Source organism: Numida meleagris, chromosome Z (assembly GCF_002078875.1).
Source record: "Numida meleagris isolate 19003 breed g44 Domestic line chromosome Z, NumMel1.0, whole genome shotgun sequence".
NCBI lineage: Eukaryota > Metazoa > Chordata > Aves > Galliformes > Numididae > Numida > Numida meleagris.
This window is the reverse complement of record NC_034438.1, coordinates 20,645,377-20,665,870: the sequence shown is the minus strand read 5'-3', so window position 1 is coordinate 20,665,870 and position 20,494 is coordinate 20,645,377. Positions and strand designations below refer to the sequence as shown.

General features: G+C 34.5%; 1 protein-coding gene across 3 annotated transcripts in view; it reads right to left on the bottom strand.

Moving 5' to 3' along the window:
- The window catches only part of CWC27 (CWC27 spliceosome associated protein homolog), a gene marked incomplete at its 3' end in the record, with an annotated part of 94,661 nt that overhangs the window by 34,072 nt on the left and 40,095 nt on the right, over nt 1–20,494 (bottom strand). For 2 of the 3 annotated variants that reach the window (XM_021380805.1, XM_021380806.1), the window contains 1 exon segment: nt 9,508–9,594. In XM_021380805.1, the coding sequence (XP_021236480.1) occupies nt 9,508–9,594 (87 nt within the window). 3 annotated transcript variants of the gene reach the window in all.

Sequence of the window (20,494 nt, the reverse complement as noted above, 5' to 3'; positions counted from 1 at the left end):
TGCCCACTGAAATTTTATCTAAAGCATTTTCTCATGGCTTTTAAGTTACTATAAATCAAATTCTCATAAGACAGATGTGACAGTTTGTCTATTTTTAAATGATGCATAAAGTTCACCTACTCAAAAACGTTTGAAAGATGAATGACAGCCATCATAGTACGTGCACTGAAGTTTTACCCTAAATGTATTCTCTATGAGCAATATCCATAGATTTTCCAAAGAATGCTTAATTAATTTCATTTTTTTAAATGATGTCAGTAGAAGAAAAGATGAAGCTGTATGATCAAGAGTTCACATTCTACAGACTTAGATGCAGAAAAAGGTAAGACTAAAGTAAGCTGAAGGCAGTCACTGACCTTGAAGAAAAAAAAAGGGATTAAAGAAATACTCACTTCAGAATTAAGAGACTATTGGGAAGAATGGTAGCTTATTCTTGAAGTTAGCCAGTAAGTATTGGATAATAGTAGAAAAGGGAGTTTTTTTTGTTTTAAAGAAAAAGTTAAAACATATGTGGCAGAGGGCCCCAGTTAGTAGGCTGCAAAAGGAGAGTAGGGGATTCAGCACATATTTTATTAACTCAATTTTCTTTTCAGCTTTGCAGTTCACCTTTAAAATAAAAGCTTAGATTCTGCTGAAAACAGCAAAATTTGTGGAAAATCCATGGGGAGGCTCCAAATCCTTGGGATTTGTGGATTTTCTGTTTGGACAGATTTTTATTGTTCCTGTTGATTGCCCTAACACTCACTTTCAGGCACCAGGCAGCTTGAATTATGTTATCTGTGGGCATTTAAACAGTACCAGCAGGTAGCTTAACTTTCCAAACTCATTTTTCCAAGAATGTAGAATGCCAAATAACTGTTAAGAGAGACATGAAAATGTAAAGAGAGTTATCTTATCAGTTTTGTTAATTTAACATGGTTTAATCATTGCCACTGACTTGTTACATATATTAAGTTATAAAAATATTTTTATATACTGACACCTCTATTTTCATTCTTTTTGTTATTGCTTGGTCACATATATAGGAAAATGGCTATGTCTGGGCTAAATGCCCAGAACATTTGAAGCATCTCACGCTGAAACAATAGTGGTCTTTGTTGGACACCATCTGCTAGCAGACTTTTTTAAAAAAATCATTGTGTGTCTGTTAATACAGATGCATTGCACTTCCACAAACTGAATTACATTTATGCTCAGACTAAATACTATTCATATAAAAGTGTTTCATTTCACATTATGACTGAGCTGGAGTTATACTTATGCAACACACATGAGATAAGCTTGTTCCATGTGGCCAGATCACTTCAGAAGTATTCTACTTATTCATTTGTTTATTTATTTATTACACACTCTGCCATGCTTTCAGTACCACAAATCATACCTGTCAGTAATAATCTATGTTTTGAATTCGTTGGAATTGCTCATCACTCTGTTTCTTAACTATTACAGACTGGTCAACTGCCTTGTTTAAATTATTAATCAGGCAGTAAACAACAAATTAATAAAATCTGCAGACACTAAATAGTTGTTATCTTAAGTAAGAAAACAGAAATGCATTAACAGACTTACAAAAATTAAAATATGAGCAGAAATGAAGTCTATCTTGAGAAGCATAAGAAAAAACATCTGTGAAAAATAGTTAAAAGTACAGATAGTCAATGAGAAGAACCAAGTAGTAACATGAAACCCACTGACAACACAAACAAACCTAATTAAAGCCTGTATTGTGGCTATATTCACTCTTCCTTTAGTTTTTTTTTTTGTTTGTGTGTGAAATTAATATTATGGTCATCACAGTTCTGGCTGAAATTTCACTGTGGAGGATGATGCGACAAATGCTAAACTGGTTTTTGTAATAGCTAACAAAGGTTACTTCCAAATTTGTGAAAGCAATTTTCCAAACTGAAGGAAGAAAGTGAAAGCATAGAAGTGACTGACTTTAGTTGCTTCCTCATGTCTACAAGATAGATACTGCTTTTTTTTGTTCTCTTAGGTTAAGCATCTGAAACAATTGTTTCCTTATGTTTCATAATTTGGAAAATATTTCTGATATCCAGTTCAAATATTCTGATTCTTTTTTCCTTTTGCTATCCCAAATCTTGTCTCTTCTTGTTCTTTAAAAACTCCTGTAAGTAACATGCCAGTTACACCCTCAGATATGAGTAGATGACTGTGGACCACTGACCAATCAGAACTGTACATGTGGTCAGGCAACCAGAAATACAAAACAAAGTATATTAGCTTAAAACTCATTTAAAATATAAATTATACCTGCTCAGCAGAAATTAATCTGTAGTTGTCCCTTATTAATTTTCTTCAGATTTCTTTTTGTAATCCAAGCCACACAAAATGGGTTTGGTTAAGACTACATTCAATTGTACTTCTAACTTTAGTGGAGGAGTAGCTAGTTGATACCTCATGTAAATACCTTCTAAAACATACTCTTAAATGAGCTTATTATTTACACCCATCACATCCTTAAAATCTTGACTTCCAAACAAAGCAGGTGTTCATATAATTAGGTGAGGACACAGTATTCCGAAGTACTATGTTAATAAAAAGAATACGGCGCTGTAATTGTTTCACCAGTAAAATATTATATATTTTATTATATATATAAAGTCTAAATAAATTAAATACAAATAAAAATTAAAATAATATGTATTTTCTAAATGACACATATAAAAGAATAATATATTCTCAAAAGAATAACTCTTCTCAAAAATGACTCAGTAGTCATGAACCATAGCATGCTTTGTTTAAACTAAGTCTTAAAAGAACAATACATAGAAAAATAATTAATGATTTATATTACCGACATTTATATTGCAGGAAATTTCATAATTAATAAAACCAAACTCTTAAACAAAATTTCAAAACAAGCAATGTATACAGAAACTTTCCTGTAACCAAATACTTTCAGAATAACTTCCCTACTTCATAATGGTGCTCAACAAAAGATCTGCACAACAGCCAGTACTGTTTGCAAGAGATAAAGTATTTTCTTTAATAGAAAACACTTTATTAGGAAATGTCCAAGTTTAAACCTGGCAAGTACTTTTTTTTTAAGCTGTATATAATACAAGCCCTTAAAAAACAGCAGTAGTTTACTGGATTTTGCTATGTATAAAATAACTATCCCTAAAACTGTAAGAACATGGAATTAATTATTACAAGTTTAGAGCATTTTTGAGGTACACTATATAAAAAGTGTATACAGCAAGTAAAAAAAAAAAAAAAAGAACTGTACTCTTATATGGAAGCTGCAGCACTGATGTGTTTACGCCCCACAGCTGCACAAATCCATCCCTTACACAGGTTGCCTCCATCTGCTCTTAAAAAAGTTTATTCAGAAATTACTTTATAGGCTTTATTTCCTCAAAAATCTATTTTTTCCTGATAATAAGCCTGCCCTAGCCTGGGTATTAGCAAGCTACCTTCATATACTGTTTCTCTACATGCTTGACATCAGCTTTGTGTGGCTTGAATTCAGAGTAAGAAGTATCCTGTTTTCCTCGCAAGTCACATTGATTGTCTGGTCTTATACAGTCACTTTATAAAAACCAACTTTTCTGTCTCACTGTGTTACCAGACAGGAAAAACAACATCAACCAGACCATCTCTGTCATCAATATTTAAGAGCCTAAAAAAACCAAACCAAAACAAAACACCCCAAAACATTTAAAAACACAAAGTTGAGACAATCTACCTCCAGCATTTATGTTCAGTATAAAAATGCTGGATATTTCATCATACTCAAGCACTGATGTGTTTGACAACAGTTTTGTCTTTGCAGCCCATTGGGTTTACAGTAGTTGCTCTTTCAACAGTTTTTCCTGTCTTTTTATCAGTTGTTTTTCTTTTCAGAGTGTTCTGCCATCTGCTTTCCCGTTTTAACAGTTCACCCTTAAGCAAACTGTTGCCAAGCACTGTCCTCTGTATATTTGTCTTATCTCACAAGATTAAGCAAAGAATGGTGCAATCTTCTATTTACAAATTATTAATTTATGGTGTGTTATCATGTATTTTATAATAAAAAGAGGGAATGCATTCATTTAACATTTACAATTGCTATACTTGAAACTGAAAAGCTGTATTGTTTATATTTTTATTAAATACATTAAAGGCTAAAAAGAAGGGTTAATTCATTAAGAACTACTTTTTCCACATCTAGTTTAAGGTATGCAGAAAAATGAAAACAGCAGGATCAGTAACAAGTTCTAGTGAAGTACAGCCATGGATTTCTCTTGCCAGGCTTCACATCTGCCCTTCCCACCCACCCCTGACACTAAGCAGATATACCAGAACACCATGACAAATGAAAGTAATTTCTCTAATCTTCTAAAGAAAACAGTAAAGCTGCTTTAGAAGCTAGGGCAAAATTAATAAATGCTTTTTATAGAAGGATATTTAAACGTCATTTCTTAGCTGCATTTCACAAAGTGTAATATCAGAGAAAGAAGCCTGCCTACTGATGACATTTTTCTGCAGTTCAGAAAATTCAATATTTTCTAGATAAAGAGTTCAGTACTAACAAAGAACATCGCCTTAAAAATTTAGGTAGTAACTTTTTCTAGCAAATAAAGGAAGGCATTGAAAACAAAATCAGGAAAAGATGCGTAAACCTCACTAAAATTAAGCATTAGATCTATCAAAATAATAATTTTTAAAAAAGAGAATGCATTTGAAAAAAAAAATTAACTACATTTCACAACTCTAACACTATACGATAAGATGCAATCTTCAAGCTCACTAGACTACTTACATATAAACTGCTGCAGAAATAGGGCCTCAATTCATAGCTCTCCAGAAATACCTTCAAAAGCACTCAGGAAAGCAAGGATAAGAGGGTACACTCAATTTCCAATTTTTAGCCAAAGTTTCAGGGATGCCGTCTTAGAGGAGAAAACTGACTATAAATGGACTTCTGAAGTACATGTTCTGGAGATAACTGATGCCTCCAAGTTAGATATATATATATAAATGTTATTTTAGATTTGAGAGAGGTAAAATAATTCCAAACTAAAACTTAGGCTAAGAATTGGCTAAAGTCTCATCTTCCTTTATGTTACAAAGCACCAAAGTAAGAGGTGAGAAAACAACTGTCAATTATTAGTGTTATTCCCAAGAATGTGCTAACTCGTACTACAGAAACAAGAAGAGACTGCCTTGAATATAGATGATACAAACTATTAGTTCAAAATGCTGCCCTGGAAGTTTTTCTGTTTTCATTAAATATGGCAACAGCTTATGCTCACTGCTGACTACATTTGTACAAGGGGAGGCTGACCCTACACAACCGCAGTATTTTGACACCTATCAGACCATATAAGCACAATAAAGATGAAAATTTGGGCTTACTACAGAGAAGTAAAATGACCTCAGGTAACTGCCTTTCATGTATTAAGTTTAAAAATGATTGTTAGACCCTTTCTCACAGATTTCCTCTAACAGCTGTACCTACCTACAGACATACTTGTCAACTTCTCCCCTATTATTTTGCTTTCTCTTTTATTACCTCTTTTGTCTAGGTGGAAAATCCCTGATAAAATCCAGACAAACTAACACCTCTTCCTCAAAGTGTTACTCATCCTCTGTTAAAACACCTAAAAAACCTCTGACTGATACCAAGGGTAATCAAATGTCTGCCTACCATAATCTTCTGTCCTCTTGACTTTCCCCACAGTCTTTGTCTACTGGGACTAATTAAAACAGTAAACAAGGAGAAAGGAAACTACAATGCTTTCTTCTGATGTAGTACTTATCATTTGTCAGTAGTATCTGTCCTCCATAATTCCCACTTTTCTGTTTGCCCAGAGCTTCTAAGTACAGAAGCAAAGATTGTATCCTTTCTGTACTAACTCTGAAATCCAGCCACATGGAGAACAAATTACATTTTTTTATAGCAACTTTGATGAACACTTTGAGATCAGCAGAACTATTTAAACATTATTTTCCAAATCATTAGCAAGAAGCCACCATACAAGCCAAGCAATACCAACCAGTTACAAGAAATGAAGCATTATCTACAGATTCAATTTTTGTATCTAAATCTAAATCTAAATATACACAGAAAGAGTACATTTCTTTCCAATATCTTAGTGCCAAATAGTTTTATATATAAATATATAGATATATAGAAATATACATATATAATACATATGTTATACATATATATATGTGTGTATATATATATATATATACAGAGTTAGCAATATAAAACTAAAAAGCCTGTATTTCAAATATACATCACAAAAGTTACAGTATTATGGGAACCAAGACTAGTGCAGAGGCAAGCTCCTATCAGTGAATCTTAACATTGGGATAATGGGCAGTCACGCTTTCTGGTTTAGACGGGCAAGGAATGGTTGTAGGACTCGATAAAAGTATTCTAGTTGAGAATAAACATACCTTTGAAAAAAACCTGCATTGCAGATTAATCTACGAATTGTTTTTTAAAACTGAAGCTAATTCACTTTTGAGAGTAGTTGCAGTACCAAGGGGCTCCTGAGTCACTCTTCACTTGAACCACAAGAACCAGGTTTCAAATATGGTAATTCAGGTATGTAATCACAAGCAGTAATTAAATAGCAAAAACTATAAACACTGATTTTTGTTTTGGAACTATAACTGCTATCATATATATCACCTCAATACTTAAGAGTAGAGGGGGGAGAGGAAACCTAAGTTCTAACCCTTTTCCAATCTTGGTGGGTTACTCCACCCATCAATCCCATGTACACCATGCTTTGCCTAAACTTGGCCAAATCAAACAGATGGTACTCTTTCTTTAGTTACTCCTTCCTGGTCTGCTATTTACATCTGTTCAGATCCATAACATGGGGCTCTGGAGCAGAGGAAATGTCCTGCAAGTGGAGGAATGGTAGAGAGATGGTGCAAAGCTCCAACATCTTTGCTCAAAGTACTTTCTGATTTCCTTCAGAATATTTCTCTGCGCCCCTACGATTTAGGGGTGGAAGTATATTTGCCATGCCACACAATCATCAGCTTAACTCCATTACCTGTAAAACCAGTAAATGTAAAAGCAGTTACTAACAGCTCTACATTCAGACCGGCTAATGGACAAAAGAAAAGGAGGAGATGGTGTATATGATGCTTACTGTATAGTTAAGAGTTGCAAATTAAATGATGGGCAGAAGGAAATCAGGGAGAAAGGGTAGAAATTCATTAAGCAGTACTTCCTAACTGAACACTGAGTTTTAAATAGGCACAGAGAGCAGATTCAAAAAAATATTTTAAGAATATTTCCACACATGCATTTTAACTCATGTTTCAATGTTTTGTTTGGGTGGAGGGGTATTTTTGTTTGGGTGGGTTTTTTTTTGTCTTTTTTTTTTTAATATTTGGTAGCGGCATTACTGCAGTTATTAAAAATTTGTTGATGAATAATTCAAGATGCATGACAGCACATGCAGGTGGTTTTTTACTGTCTGGTGTCCTAAGCCTAAGAAAGGAAAACAAACTAAGTTAAATTGCTATTACCTACCTACTTCTTTTGTTTGTTTAAGTAAACAATCAAATGAAGCATTTGCTGTTTTTTTGGTCACTGTATTTCAAAGTTCCCCAAAGACATCTTAGGAACATATGAAAAAAAAATGTGATTAGTTGTTAGTTGTGAATCTACACCACTACTGTAAAGATTAGTAACGTGTGAAGTGCTGGGGTCAAAAAGAACAAGTTATCTGCTGGATGCAAAAGTGAGTCTTTTAATCAACAAACACACAGAAAAACAAATCTCTAACTCACACATATGTCTGATATCACACTTAAATGGAAATTAGTGCTGTTTCAGCATTTGCAACACTGTATGAGTGGGCAAGGAAAGTGTAATAGTTCAAAATTGAACAATCTGATTTTAGGCACTGAAAAAGAATGACATAAGAGCTTCTGAGTCTCTGACAATAGATTTTGGCAGGAAAATCAATGCTGTTCTGTGTAAAGTATTTACACGAATAATCTTCAAAATTATTTTCTCAGTACAACTTCTGTCAACATTCTGCTGTTCAGATAGTTCATTTTGTAGCAAGTTTAGGTTTTAGTAGTATTTTCCTTATACCTGTTTCATGCATAAAGTCATAAAATCATTTTAAAGTAACAGGTAAGAAAAGCCAGAAGTAAGAACATTGCAATGCTCTTTGTATAGATGCCTTTGCATATAAATACCTGACAGGAGGGTGCAGAGAGGACAGAGCCAGGCCCTGTCAGTGGTGCCCAGAGCCAGGACAAGAAGGAATGAGCACGAACTGAACACCAGGAGTGCTTCTGTGCTGTGCGGGTGATAGAGCACTGACACAGCTGCCCAGAGAGGTTGTGAGGTCTCCTCTTTGGAGATCTCCTGAAGCCGCCTGGACATGGGCCTGGGCACCTTGCAGGAACAGGGTGTCCCTGCCGGAACAGGGGTAGGGCCAGGTGGACCCAGAGGGCCTTTCCTAAGCCATGCGACGATCCCATCCTCTGTACCCCAAAACACATAATTCCTGACAGATATCACTTTTCTAAAGAAGAATAAAATGTGACAAGTTGAACTTAGTGACTTTTTTACATACTTTTTAGCAATAATTTTATTCTTCAATAGAAAAGAATAATTTTGTACAGCTGAAATAGTTTAATGACAAAAACACTGTCCGTGTTCCTTCACTTAACAGACTTGCTTCAGCTCAGTATCATGTACTTTTTTATTCCATCTTTGACAGATAGGCAGGAATTGCATATGAAATGCTTCATATCACCTGAAACACAGCAAACCTAAACATTTGATATTTTTTTAATGAAGAGTGAAAATGTAAAAAAACATACGTTCACTGAGTGCAGTGTTTAAGTAAGCGTTATAAAAAATGGTCTGGAAATGTGTGCAGAGACTAGTACAGAACAGTGAATGTTAACTGTCTCAAAGCATTGCTCACTCAGTTTCACTCCCTTCAGACAGTGTTAGCAGTCTTTTTCTGACCACACCTGTCCCATAGGAGTCTCCAGCGGAGTAGTGATGTTATGTTTTGGTCTCAATTCATGAAAAGAAAAAAGTACCCTTTCATCTGCTTGGGGGGGCACATAAAATATATTTCCAGCACACATAGCGAGTTTTCATTAAAATGCATCCTTTCCCTATAACTTCATTTCCTTGAGATACCTCCAGAATCCTTCTCTCACCTCCCTTCTGTAGTACATGTTTATATATTTCGTAAGAAGTTCTAACATTTGGACACTGTTTTGTCTGTCTCCTGTTCCATAGTCTTAACAAGCCACTCCTTTCACCCCATAACCCTGCCCAGCCTCTTCAATTCTATGAGTCAGCAGCTTTTACCTTCCAGCAAAATATTTGCACAGAGCATTCTAGGTCTCCACCAAAAGGAAAACCATGTACACTACAGATAGAATTAACTGTTAAAATAAAAAATGCAAATAAAACAGTTATCTGCTTCCATTCAAACTCAGTAAATATTTAAATTTTGGATGGGGATTTTCTGTAATTTTTTTTTTTGAACTTACCACAGATGTTCCGTTGCAGGTTTTTTTAACTGGCTACTATAAGCTAGTGATTTCACAGAAACTGCCAGTTTTAAGCAAACTTGATGCCTAGGTCCAAAAGGGAAAAACAGATAATGAGCAGCTCATTGCCAAGGATTTGCACTGGTGCATTCGTGGTTAATACAGAATAATTCAATAATAATAAAAATTGTAATTTTTTAAGTATCACAGATACCTAAAAGCAATTTGTATCAACTGCTAAAATGAAAAAAAAATTACGATTTGATTACAGGGAAAAAGGAGAAGAAAAACCATTCCAAAGATGTGTATATGAATTAGCTTTTATCGGTGTTCATATAGGGATTTAAAAAGCACAACAATAAAACAAAATAGACCACTATAACCCCAACTTTTTAATTAACTGATATTTCTAACAGGCACACCATCCTCTTCTTACTCTTCAGGATTTTAGTGACGTTGATGCAAAGAATCAGTTCACCTAGAAGAATCAAGGATCAACAGTAAGAGATGCAATTAAATTCTATTCTAATAGAAGAGATGGTAGACAAAACATGTATGTTCACTTATGGAAGAGTTCTTCATAAAACTATAAAAGAACTCAGAAAAAAAGCACAGAATTTTACAAAAGATTCCTATTTGGAAGAATCCATATGAACTGGACTTTATGTAAGGGCATACAAATTTAAAAGAAGAGTAGGGCATAGAAACATAAACAGGCTGCTGCTGATACACTCCCGTTTGACTTGAAGAGGTCTGCTACTAACTTAATAATCTAGTAAGAAACACCCAAAAAATAAAGGAGCTTTGTTGTTGCAAGAAAATATATTTGCCTGTGGAAGAATTAAGAAAAGTGATGGAAATACCATTCCTGTGAACATTTTCTCCTCAACATAATTTTAGAATAGTACAAAAGAGTATAATCCTCCACTAATGAGATGACAGACCAGCTATCTAATATATCCCTTCTGTCTTTAGATTACATCAACTTTTTATAAAGCCCTTATTTCCAGTAGGAATGATCCCACATTCCAAGTACTTAGTGAGAAGACACTAATTGGTGTAATTAACTAACTGATATAATTGATATTATTGAAACCTACTAAGTCAATATGGACAACTGGAGTGTTGAAAACTTTAGGCAGGAGTTAGTAACCAGAATTATAGTTAAGAAAGCTGGTACAAAATAAATGAAGATTAGGAGGCTGAAACTAGTTTAAAATACTTCTGCCCTGAGGGAATTTTTCAGCATGCAGAATACTCAAATAGTTTGAGTTGGGGGAATTCTGAAAATAAATTTTTATGTGTCTTCTCAGAAAAAAGCAACCAAGAAACCACACCCCAAAAAAAACAGAAAAAAAAGCTTTACTTAAAAACTACCTATTAATTAGATAAGGAGAATAAAACCAGAAATCTCCAATGAAAGTGAAGTTTAATGAGTGCAACATGACCATTTAACATCACTGATAACGCATCTGACACAAACTAAGTGTTTTAGACTCCACTATGAGAGATGAAAGTCAGCCAGTTACCAAACTATGTTCGATTGGTTAGAGCCTGACAACTTAAAACTAAATTTCTAAAGACAATGAAGAGCAAGCTGGCTTACAAGCATATGAAAACAGCATGACATTTGAGCTTGTTTCCCCAACACTGATAAAAAAATATGGGAAGATTGTTACAACACTGTGAACACTAAAACACAATGAAATTCCAATGGAAACTGTAAGTCCTTGAAGACAGCCACTTAGTACAATTTGTTAAGTAGTACAGGAGTGAGCCAAAAAACTGCTCAGCAATAGGAAAAAAATGCCAAGTATAGAGTGATAGAGTGCACTTTTCTGTCTTTCAAAAAAAAGCTTGAGAACATAGGCCTAAGTTTACAATACTGAGAACTGAGAAGGATCCAATCTTTCGGAGAAAAGAAGAAAGATGTATCTGCTGCTACCAAATTGTTCACAAATGTTTCACGGGAGACAGAACTAATCATGAGAAGAAACTACCAGAAGAAGGAACATGCTCTCTGTATTTTCTTGTTCTCACATCAAGACTGGACACTTCTTCAAAAGATATTCTACAGTTGAACACAAATTCTGCCCTGCGCAGAAGGTCAGACTAGATGATCTAATAGCTCCAAATACTCATGCTAATTTTTTCTATTCCTAGTTTACATGATGGGAAAAAAAGAAAGTTTCACATGTTTCCACAGTCTTAGCCAAAATAAACATACTTACTTGCCAAGCATTCAAAAATCTATAATGCCCACACTTAACTAGACTCAAAGAACAGAACACAGGTCTTCATGAAAAATGTAAATGGTACATTTTTGACCAAAGTTTCCATCACATATTATTCTCTTTGAATAATCATTAGTATGGAGGTGGTAGAATCAGGGACCATTTACTCATTTATTCACAGAGACAGCACAGTCTAATTCTGTAGTTTTGGACAGTTCCCTCACAAAATCAGAAAGAAAATATGGTGAAAATCCCTTGGAAATTCTGTACTTTCCAAACTACCCTGGCTACTTGAGTTAATACCAGAACCATGCAAACCAACAAGGAAATACACTCTTCCAATCTTTCCAAAGACTCTGTGCAATCTATGAATTATGTCTGAAAAATATTTGGTTTTACAATGATGATTGATAGTAAGTGCAATTTCTTTAGAATTTAGATGATTAGATATTTGTCCTGATGTACAGATTTTATGAATGCATGGCGGGCCTTAACAAAAAAAAGAGAGAATCTTTTTAATAAACAGATGTAACTCCTCCTATCCTCTGCATCTGACATATTGCATGGCTGAAATACAATTGTAACTCTCAGTCAGAGTGAACTGTTAAACAAAAATAATCTCTAGCATGTTGGTAGCAAATATGGCTTTTTTAAAGATAATTAAAGATATTTTTTTTAATGTATTTTTTTTAAGATATTAAGATGAACAATAGCAACTGGGCTTTCTTAAGTTCACGATAGGGATTGTACACTTTGGCACTGGTAGGGACCTATTTTGAGAGCATTCAAAGTTCCCTTTTATACCTATGTTCCCAGATTCATAAATGTTCTGCTGCAAGCAAAATAGAATATGCCTTTGTTTACCCAAGGATTTCCTGGCAATAAGCATATATTTATTAAAACATCTTCCCACATGACAAAGGAATAAGCAGAAACTCTGCTATCTCAAGAATATAAGATTTGCCTCTGATCTATTGTTATTAAGAAATAAATGGAGCTCCTGTCCCTGCATCCACATTACACACCAACGTGAAAAGCCTAAAGGTTACAGCTTTTCCAATGTGCTCACGATAATTCTGAATTAAGATAGTAATACTAATTAAATATGATACTGCACAAACCAGAACAAGAAAGATTTTTATCACACACACAGAATTTGTTGGGAGTTGTTTTATCTATAGAATTAGTGATTGAAAAAGAACAGGAACACAGAATCATTTGGGCTACATTTCAGGCAGTATAAAGAAGTTAATAAAATCCTTTCTATGTAGAGTTGCTGGAGTACGTGCAGAGGTGATCAACAAAGCTAGTAAAAGAACTAGAGAACAAGACCTGTGAGGAGTGGCTAAGTGGAACTGGAGTCATTTAGCCTGGGGAAAAGGAGGCTGAGGGGAGATTTCATCTCTCTACAACTACCTGAAAGGAGGTTATCTGTCTTTTTTCTCAAGTGACAAGTCAGGACACAAGGAAACAGTCTCAAATTGAGCCAAGGATAGTTTACGCTGGATATCAGGAAGAATTTCTTCAAGCAGTGGAACAGGCTGTCCAGGGAAGTGCTGGCCCTAAAATGTATATATATAAGACTTATGCACTCAGGGACATGATTTTGTGATGGGACGCAGTAGGTCAGGATGAGGGTTGGACGTGATGATCTTGAAAGACTTTTCCTACATAGATGGTTCTATGATAAATCTTGAGATAAGGTCTCAAAATGTCTAACTGGATATCACAAGGGAGCTCCTCCACAGGTCCAAGTGACATGAAATTGTAGGGGCTCACACTCTTGCTACAGATTGCAAGCTATCTTGGGAAAATCTCATTATTTTTTCTAGTATAGCACATATTTGTATGCTGGTAATATCTTTCACTGCTATCTCTGGATGTAGCATGTAACAATTTTGGATGTAACAGCTAACTAACATGACTAATACATGAAGTAACTGGTTTCAGTACAGGTAACTGTGATTGCGAATGACTGGCATGAAAGATCACAAAATGTAATAATGCTTTCTGACCCTCAGAAAGTAAGAATAAAAAATTAATTCATATCCTTTTTATAAAAAATCACTACTATCTGAATATCAGGCTTTTTCTGACACTAACACATTACAGTCTCATGGTATCTATCCATACTCTACTGATAGAAGGTTACAAGAACATCAACAAATTTAGTAAAAAGATGGACTTCTGTAATTAAAATTTAAAGACAGTGGTCTTCTCTGAGTGGACATGCTGACTCACTGATATTGGTACTGATACCATCAAGTAGAATCTCGTCCAGCCTAAGCTCCCTCTATACTGTTGTGCAAAACAGTTGCAGAACTCAGTTTATCTAGACACACAGAAAAAATCAAACCAAACAACAAATTCTTTCATTAAGAGAATGCATGCATGGTTTAAAATAGTTCCTGATAACTGGTTTAACCACAGAGGTTTTTATCTCTTTTCAATCCTAAGTATACAATATTTGAGATAAATAATATAAAGTGCTGCAGTTTCATGAGCAAACAGTTTAGCGTAAGCATTTCATTCACGTCAAGACAAAACTTAGTTGAATATTATTTTTGATTAATTTTGAAAGACAGTCTGCCATGAAAAAATTTGTTAGTTCTGAATTTATGATGCACTGGCACATGTAGACCATGTGGGCAAGTGGGAAAGACAGAGGATTTAAGATAAAAATGGATTAAATTTCTAAATCATTATCTAATCCAATGCAATTTTAACCTAGGTCCTTAAAGTTATTTGCAAACCTTAGTTCTATTGAGGAGCCACAAAATTCACAAAGACTGTTTTTGGAATTTTAATTTAGAATATTTGCAAAACAGAACAGATAACAACATTTACTGAAATTGATTCAAGTATTTGTAATCAACAGCCATGAGTAAGAGCTCTTTCTTTGGTAGTTTTTAAAAGCTAAGACCATAAGGTGGACTAGGAGGCTACAGATTATAGAAATGCAGTGCAAAGTGTCATAACTCATGATTTCTTATACCAAGAAACTCAAGTTCTCAAAAAAAAAAAAAAGAAATAAAAAGCAAAGCAAAATAACACAGCAGAGCTTGCTTTGAGAACTGTATCCTCATCTGAAATAGGAATTGCTATAGTTAATGCACAGCACTCTCTGACAGTATTAGAAACAAACAACAAAAAAGAAAAACAAAAAAGAAAAACCTGACCAACAGTAAAAAAACACTCATGAAGAAATGTAAGAGTAACTACATCTAGAAGAATTAAAAGTTTTCACTGAGAGTTCACATGCCTAATCCCGCATATCACTGCAGAACTGCTGCTGAGCTACTTTTCTCCACTTGCTTCCCATGGAGCTCAAAGCTGAACTTGGCAGCTCAGAAAGTTCTCAGTGAAAATGGTTCAAACTGTTTACCATCACATCCTCCCACACACGTGCAAAAACCCACAATGTCAAATGTCATGGATATTTTTTAAAAAACATGAAAATCATAAAATCCATAACTCTTGCGACAGCCATGACAAAAATGTAGTTTTATTGATGGGTCAGCAAAAAGTTCATGTAACTCTAGACTATTCTGCAGATTTAGCGGGCATAATAGGGTTCATTTCACATCAGGGATATTTTTGTTGTTGTTTTTGTCTTTTTTTTTGTTTGTTTTAGTAGTTAGAACTGCTTAAAGCCTGAAAAGAGCATTGGGTGTACAAGAGTTCCCTTTCTAGCACATTTTTCAAGGAATCAGTATGACACAAATTGGATTTTTAAATGTCCTGCCATTAAACAAATAAGCAAAACCGTGGCTAAATTAAAACAACAAAAATATGTCAGATTTGTAGTAGCATATATTTAGAATCTTTCATCAGAACAAGCATGGTCTGAAGTGTCTTCAGAGCAGTTGCAAAACTTGGACCATTTAAGATTCACTGATATACTTTCATACATATCGAAGAAAATGTTGTCATCAGCAAAACTGTATAAAGGAATGGAAGGCCTCTCAGGCTCTGAGAAGAATGTCCCTCATTTTCTCATGACAATAAGGATATATATACTTTAAAAGAATTCAAAGATATTATTCTCCCACAATTTTCTATTGACAGACTGATAGAATCAATCATGGAGTCATAGAATGGCTTAGGTTGGAAGGGACGTCAAAGATCATCCATTTCCAACCCCCTACCACAGTCAGGGCTGCCACCCACCAGCTCAGGCTGCCCAGTAACCCATCCAAACTGGCCCTGAACACCTCCAGGGATGGGGCATCCACAGCTTCTCTGGGCAGCCTGTGCCAGTGCCTCAACATACGAACTCTGAAGAATTTCCTCCTAACATTTAACCTAAATCTCTCCTCTTTTAGTTAAAGCCATTCCTCTTCGCCCTATCACAATCAGACCGTGTAAAAAGTTGGACACCCTCCTTGTAAGCTCCCTTAAGCTTACAAGATAGCCTTCGCAGAAGACATTATACTCTGTATATTCTGCAGGACTGGCAGAAGCAATAGGGAGAGAAAACAATACATATGATCTTAAATATGGGTTGTCTGTACCAAAAATCTTGTCTGGCATTCCTTTTGTTTTCTAAGGTGAGTGACCAGAGAGAACTAATTCTACAGAAATGATACTATTTCATATTTTTGCCACAAAGATTTTCTACTGTAACATCACCAACACTCACAGTTAAATAACATATCTACTTGTAAATATAATAAAGGTTAAATGGAAAGGCAAAGTTAAGAAAATACAAAAATACTGAATATGCTTTAACATAATTTTACAGATGAAAAACAAGATCACGAGATACTATAAAAAATGCTTGAGATTTACCTATATGCACTGATGAAGATCTCAAGAACAGCTCAGCTGGTAATTGTCTGCTGTCACACTGAAAACAGTTCTTGTAATACTGTTCCATCCTAACCTTCTCCTCTGTCTAACAGAACTAGTTTACTCAGCCTCGTTCCCTGTCTTGCTCCTCTAATGTTTCTTGATTCCTTCCAAAAGCATACTTTTTATGGCTTTTGCTCAGTTAATTTTCTTACAGAAGAGTGAAATAAGTCAGTTGAATTCTTACAAGGGCTGGAATGGATGCACATGGACAATGGTAAAAATGTGCAAGCAAGAGCTGAAGTTACAAAGAATCATCTTAAATAGGAAAATTAATCCTGTCTGTAAAACTCCAGACCTGCTTATTATTTTACAAGGAACTCGCAAATAAATTTTCATATTCATGAGTAATCTGTTTACCACTTTATTGTTTACATTTTTGGTCACACTTTACATCCTTATCAGCAGTCAGCTAATTTATGGCATTAGCCAGATTTACTTCCTGTTCTACTTCTGTAAACATACCCTTTAGTATACAACTGCAAAACTTAGACGTATGTATGATTAATACTTGCATAATGAACTCATGCTATTGTAAAGTTCATTTAATTATTTAATTGCATGCATACCACACCTTGAATTTAATGGTGAAAAATTATTTTTTACAATAAATAGCAACCATGCATTGTATCAGTAGAAAACTTCTTTTTTCTAATTTTAGATCTCTAAGAATAAGGATGTTTTACTCTTTATCAGTGCTGGCATAAAATACATTTCTTGGCTGATTTATACGGAGAAAAACGACAGATTGTAGGAAGTGACCACAGCATATCAAATACATTGTTATACTGTGAAATATGAACCACAGAAGCTGAAACTTTTACTTCATTGAGAGCTTGTAATGCTTTTCCAACAGCAGTTGTCCTCTGTAACTCTATTTAAGTACTCTTCTTAAAAAAACATTTTCAGTTCTAACACTTCAAACTGTAAACTAATATAACCAAGACTGAAATTACACCTAAAAATAAAGTGCAAATGAGTGTACTTATGAAAGAGAGAAAGGGGCTTGGAAAGAATACTATGAAATTTCTTGTTTAGCATCAGAACAATCAATTAGAGACCTACTGACATGACAATGAATCTTTTGTCCTAGAGTTGAATGGAGCTTGTGCTTGGCAAAAAAATTTTGATTCATGTGGACAATACATAACGCTGAGTTTGCAAAACTTAAGATGATTGACCCTGCTTTGGCAGAGGATGCCTCTTAAAAAGAATCTCTGCTGGTATGCAGAGGTTTATACAACTGTAACTCCTTTCCTCTGTCAATGCAAGAATCTGCAGATTTGAGAAAATAAGCTCAGAGTTCCCATAACCGCAGTTTTTGAGAGAAGCTCCTTACAGATAGAACAGAACTCCTCCACTCTTTGGGCAAAAAGATGGAGTAGGTGATGTCATTTTGATCACACAAAGGAGAGAACAACAGAAAATATTTTCAGATTAAAAGTCAATGTAAGACCGTGTTACAGCTTCTCTCTGCACAGCCCGAAAAAGGGAATTAAAGGATTATGCACAGAGTAGTGGTTTAGTCTACATTTTCCACTGCTATTAGAACAACAGATATTCCCCATGCAGATGCACTTTCTTTTAATATATAATTTTTAAGTTTTCTCATGGCAAAGTTTTAAAAAGTTTCACGGAATTTAAGCCAGAAAAACAAAACAAAACAAAGCAATTCTACTAGAGTGAAAGTAACCATACAGGAATTACAGATCCCTTTAGATTTACACTGCTTCACATTCACCTGTTTAGCCAGGCCCTCAAGCAGAAGACCTAAGTATGACTTGAACCATTTTTAGTATTTGATTAAAGAAAGTTTTTCAGCCTACATACTTTAAGGTTGTGTCCTTAGGTTCCAGAAAGATGGTAATTTGTCCAGGAACAAGAATATTTGCAAATATAAGATATAATATAAATATAAGATATAATACACAATTCACAATGGTTGTATGTGTGTTGTATGTATGGGCAAATTAACATTTTCAGCATTTATTATAAATTTTCTAAAAGAATACGGTAAGGCTGAAATATCAGTCTCTGACAATTCCAACTCTCATGCTTCAAGAAACACATAGAATATTTTCTTTCCAAAGATATAAAAATACATGTCCTAAAGAACGCTGTATTAATCACAAAAAATATTTAAATGTTAGAAATTTATATAAAAATATATATATTTTACAATGACATTGAACAAGTTAAATGTGGTCATCTTTTCCCTTAAACTTTAGAAGTGGGAGAATCCAATATCTATGCACAGAACAGTTCACAACAGTCCCTCTTTTGTCTGGCTACTAGAAATTTCACAGGAGAAGCCTCTAACCCTACAGATTACATACAAAGTCTGAGAGACATCCCATAAACCTCATTTGGTGAGGAGTCTCCTTATGTGACCATAAAAAATAATCTCTGATTCAGGACAATCATATCATGTTGACCATCTTCATTAAAAATGTTAAACAATAAGGTTTTAAACATTTTGGTATCAATAACAATCCTTTAAAAGTATTATTGGCTTTCAATTCATATGTAAAACAGTATAAATATTGCTTTCTTGGTTGGTACATGCCTTTTTTTTTTTTCAGGTACCTGAAAATTTTGAATTCAGGTATTTAGGAAGACTATAAAATGGTGCCTCATTGTTGCTTTAAAATCCTGATACCATCAACTTCATTCTTTGGGGGAGGGGTGGGGGTAGGGAGGGACAGCACAAGGGAGAAGATGGACAGTTGTTAAAAAAAAAAAACAAACAAGAGTTTCAATCAAAAAGAATGTTTTCATTAAATCATACACTTTTTTAACTGATAATTTACTTTTAATTCAATTATACATTTTTATAGCATTTGAAGATCAGTGCAACATCTCATTCAATGACATTTTCCTTTAAAAATATGTATCATAGAGTTAGTTCCATCAGCATGAAATACAGGAGTGACAATGGCATAAAAAATGCAACTATTTTAAGTTATCAAAGACTTATTTTTCTTTTAAGCAGTTACTTCTGCAAATGAAAAAAAACCATACTGTTCAGGCTTAAAGTGTTATATAATAAATGGGGTTACATCAGGATGGTGATCAGTCACTAGTGGGTGTCCTCAGTGCCTCAGTTTAGGGCCAGTTCTCTTTAATATTTCCATATACAATTTGGATGCAGAATTCAAATGCATACTAAGTTTGCAGACAACACTAAATTAGGAGCTGTGGATGCCCAATCCCTGGAGACATTCAAGGCCAGGTTGGATGGGCAACCCCATGCAGCAGAAGCTGTCCTTGACCAAGGCAGGGGTGTGGAAACAGATGATCTTTAAAGTTACTTCCTACTCAAACCATTCCATGATTCTATGTTGCAAACAGGGACATAGAAATGTGTGTTGTTTATGTACGTTCTACCTCAGATAACAAAAGTATCTGAAAGCTGCATATGCAGTCACTGGTATTATTGATAGTGGTATACTCAGATCCTGAGTGATGTTATATATATGTGCAACAGTTGCACTCCTTTCTGAATACACCAGCTGATCCTATTATTGCCACACATTCAGAAACAGAAAAAAAAGGAATGTTAACATAAGCAGAATTCACCTACTTTCTTTTTGGCATGAGATAGACAACACATGTGTAATAATATATACAATGTTGTTAAGGGTCATATCACGAATTTTAGGAAGAACATTCTCATTTGGTAAAGAATTTAACAGGAAAATCAGCCAAGTAATGCAGAATATCATTTGTTATACTTGATTAATTTTGTTAGCGACAGTCATCAATACTAAAACCCTGTTTTATGCCATTTTCTATTTACTGGAACTTACAGGTAGAATAAAAAGCAAAATATTTATAACACAATTTTATGAAATTTCTAAACTTCAAAATTTTCTAAATTTCTTGTTTCCATTTAATGGTCC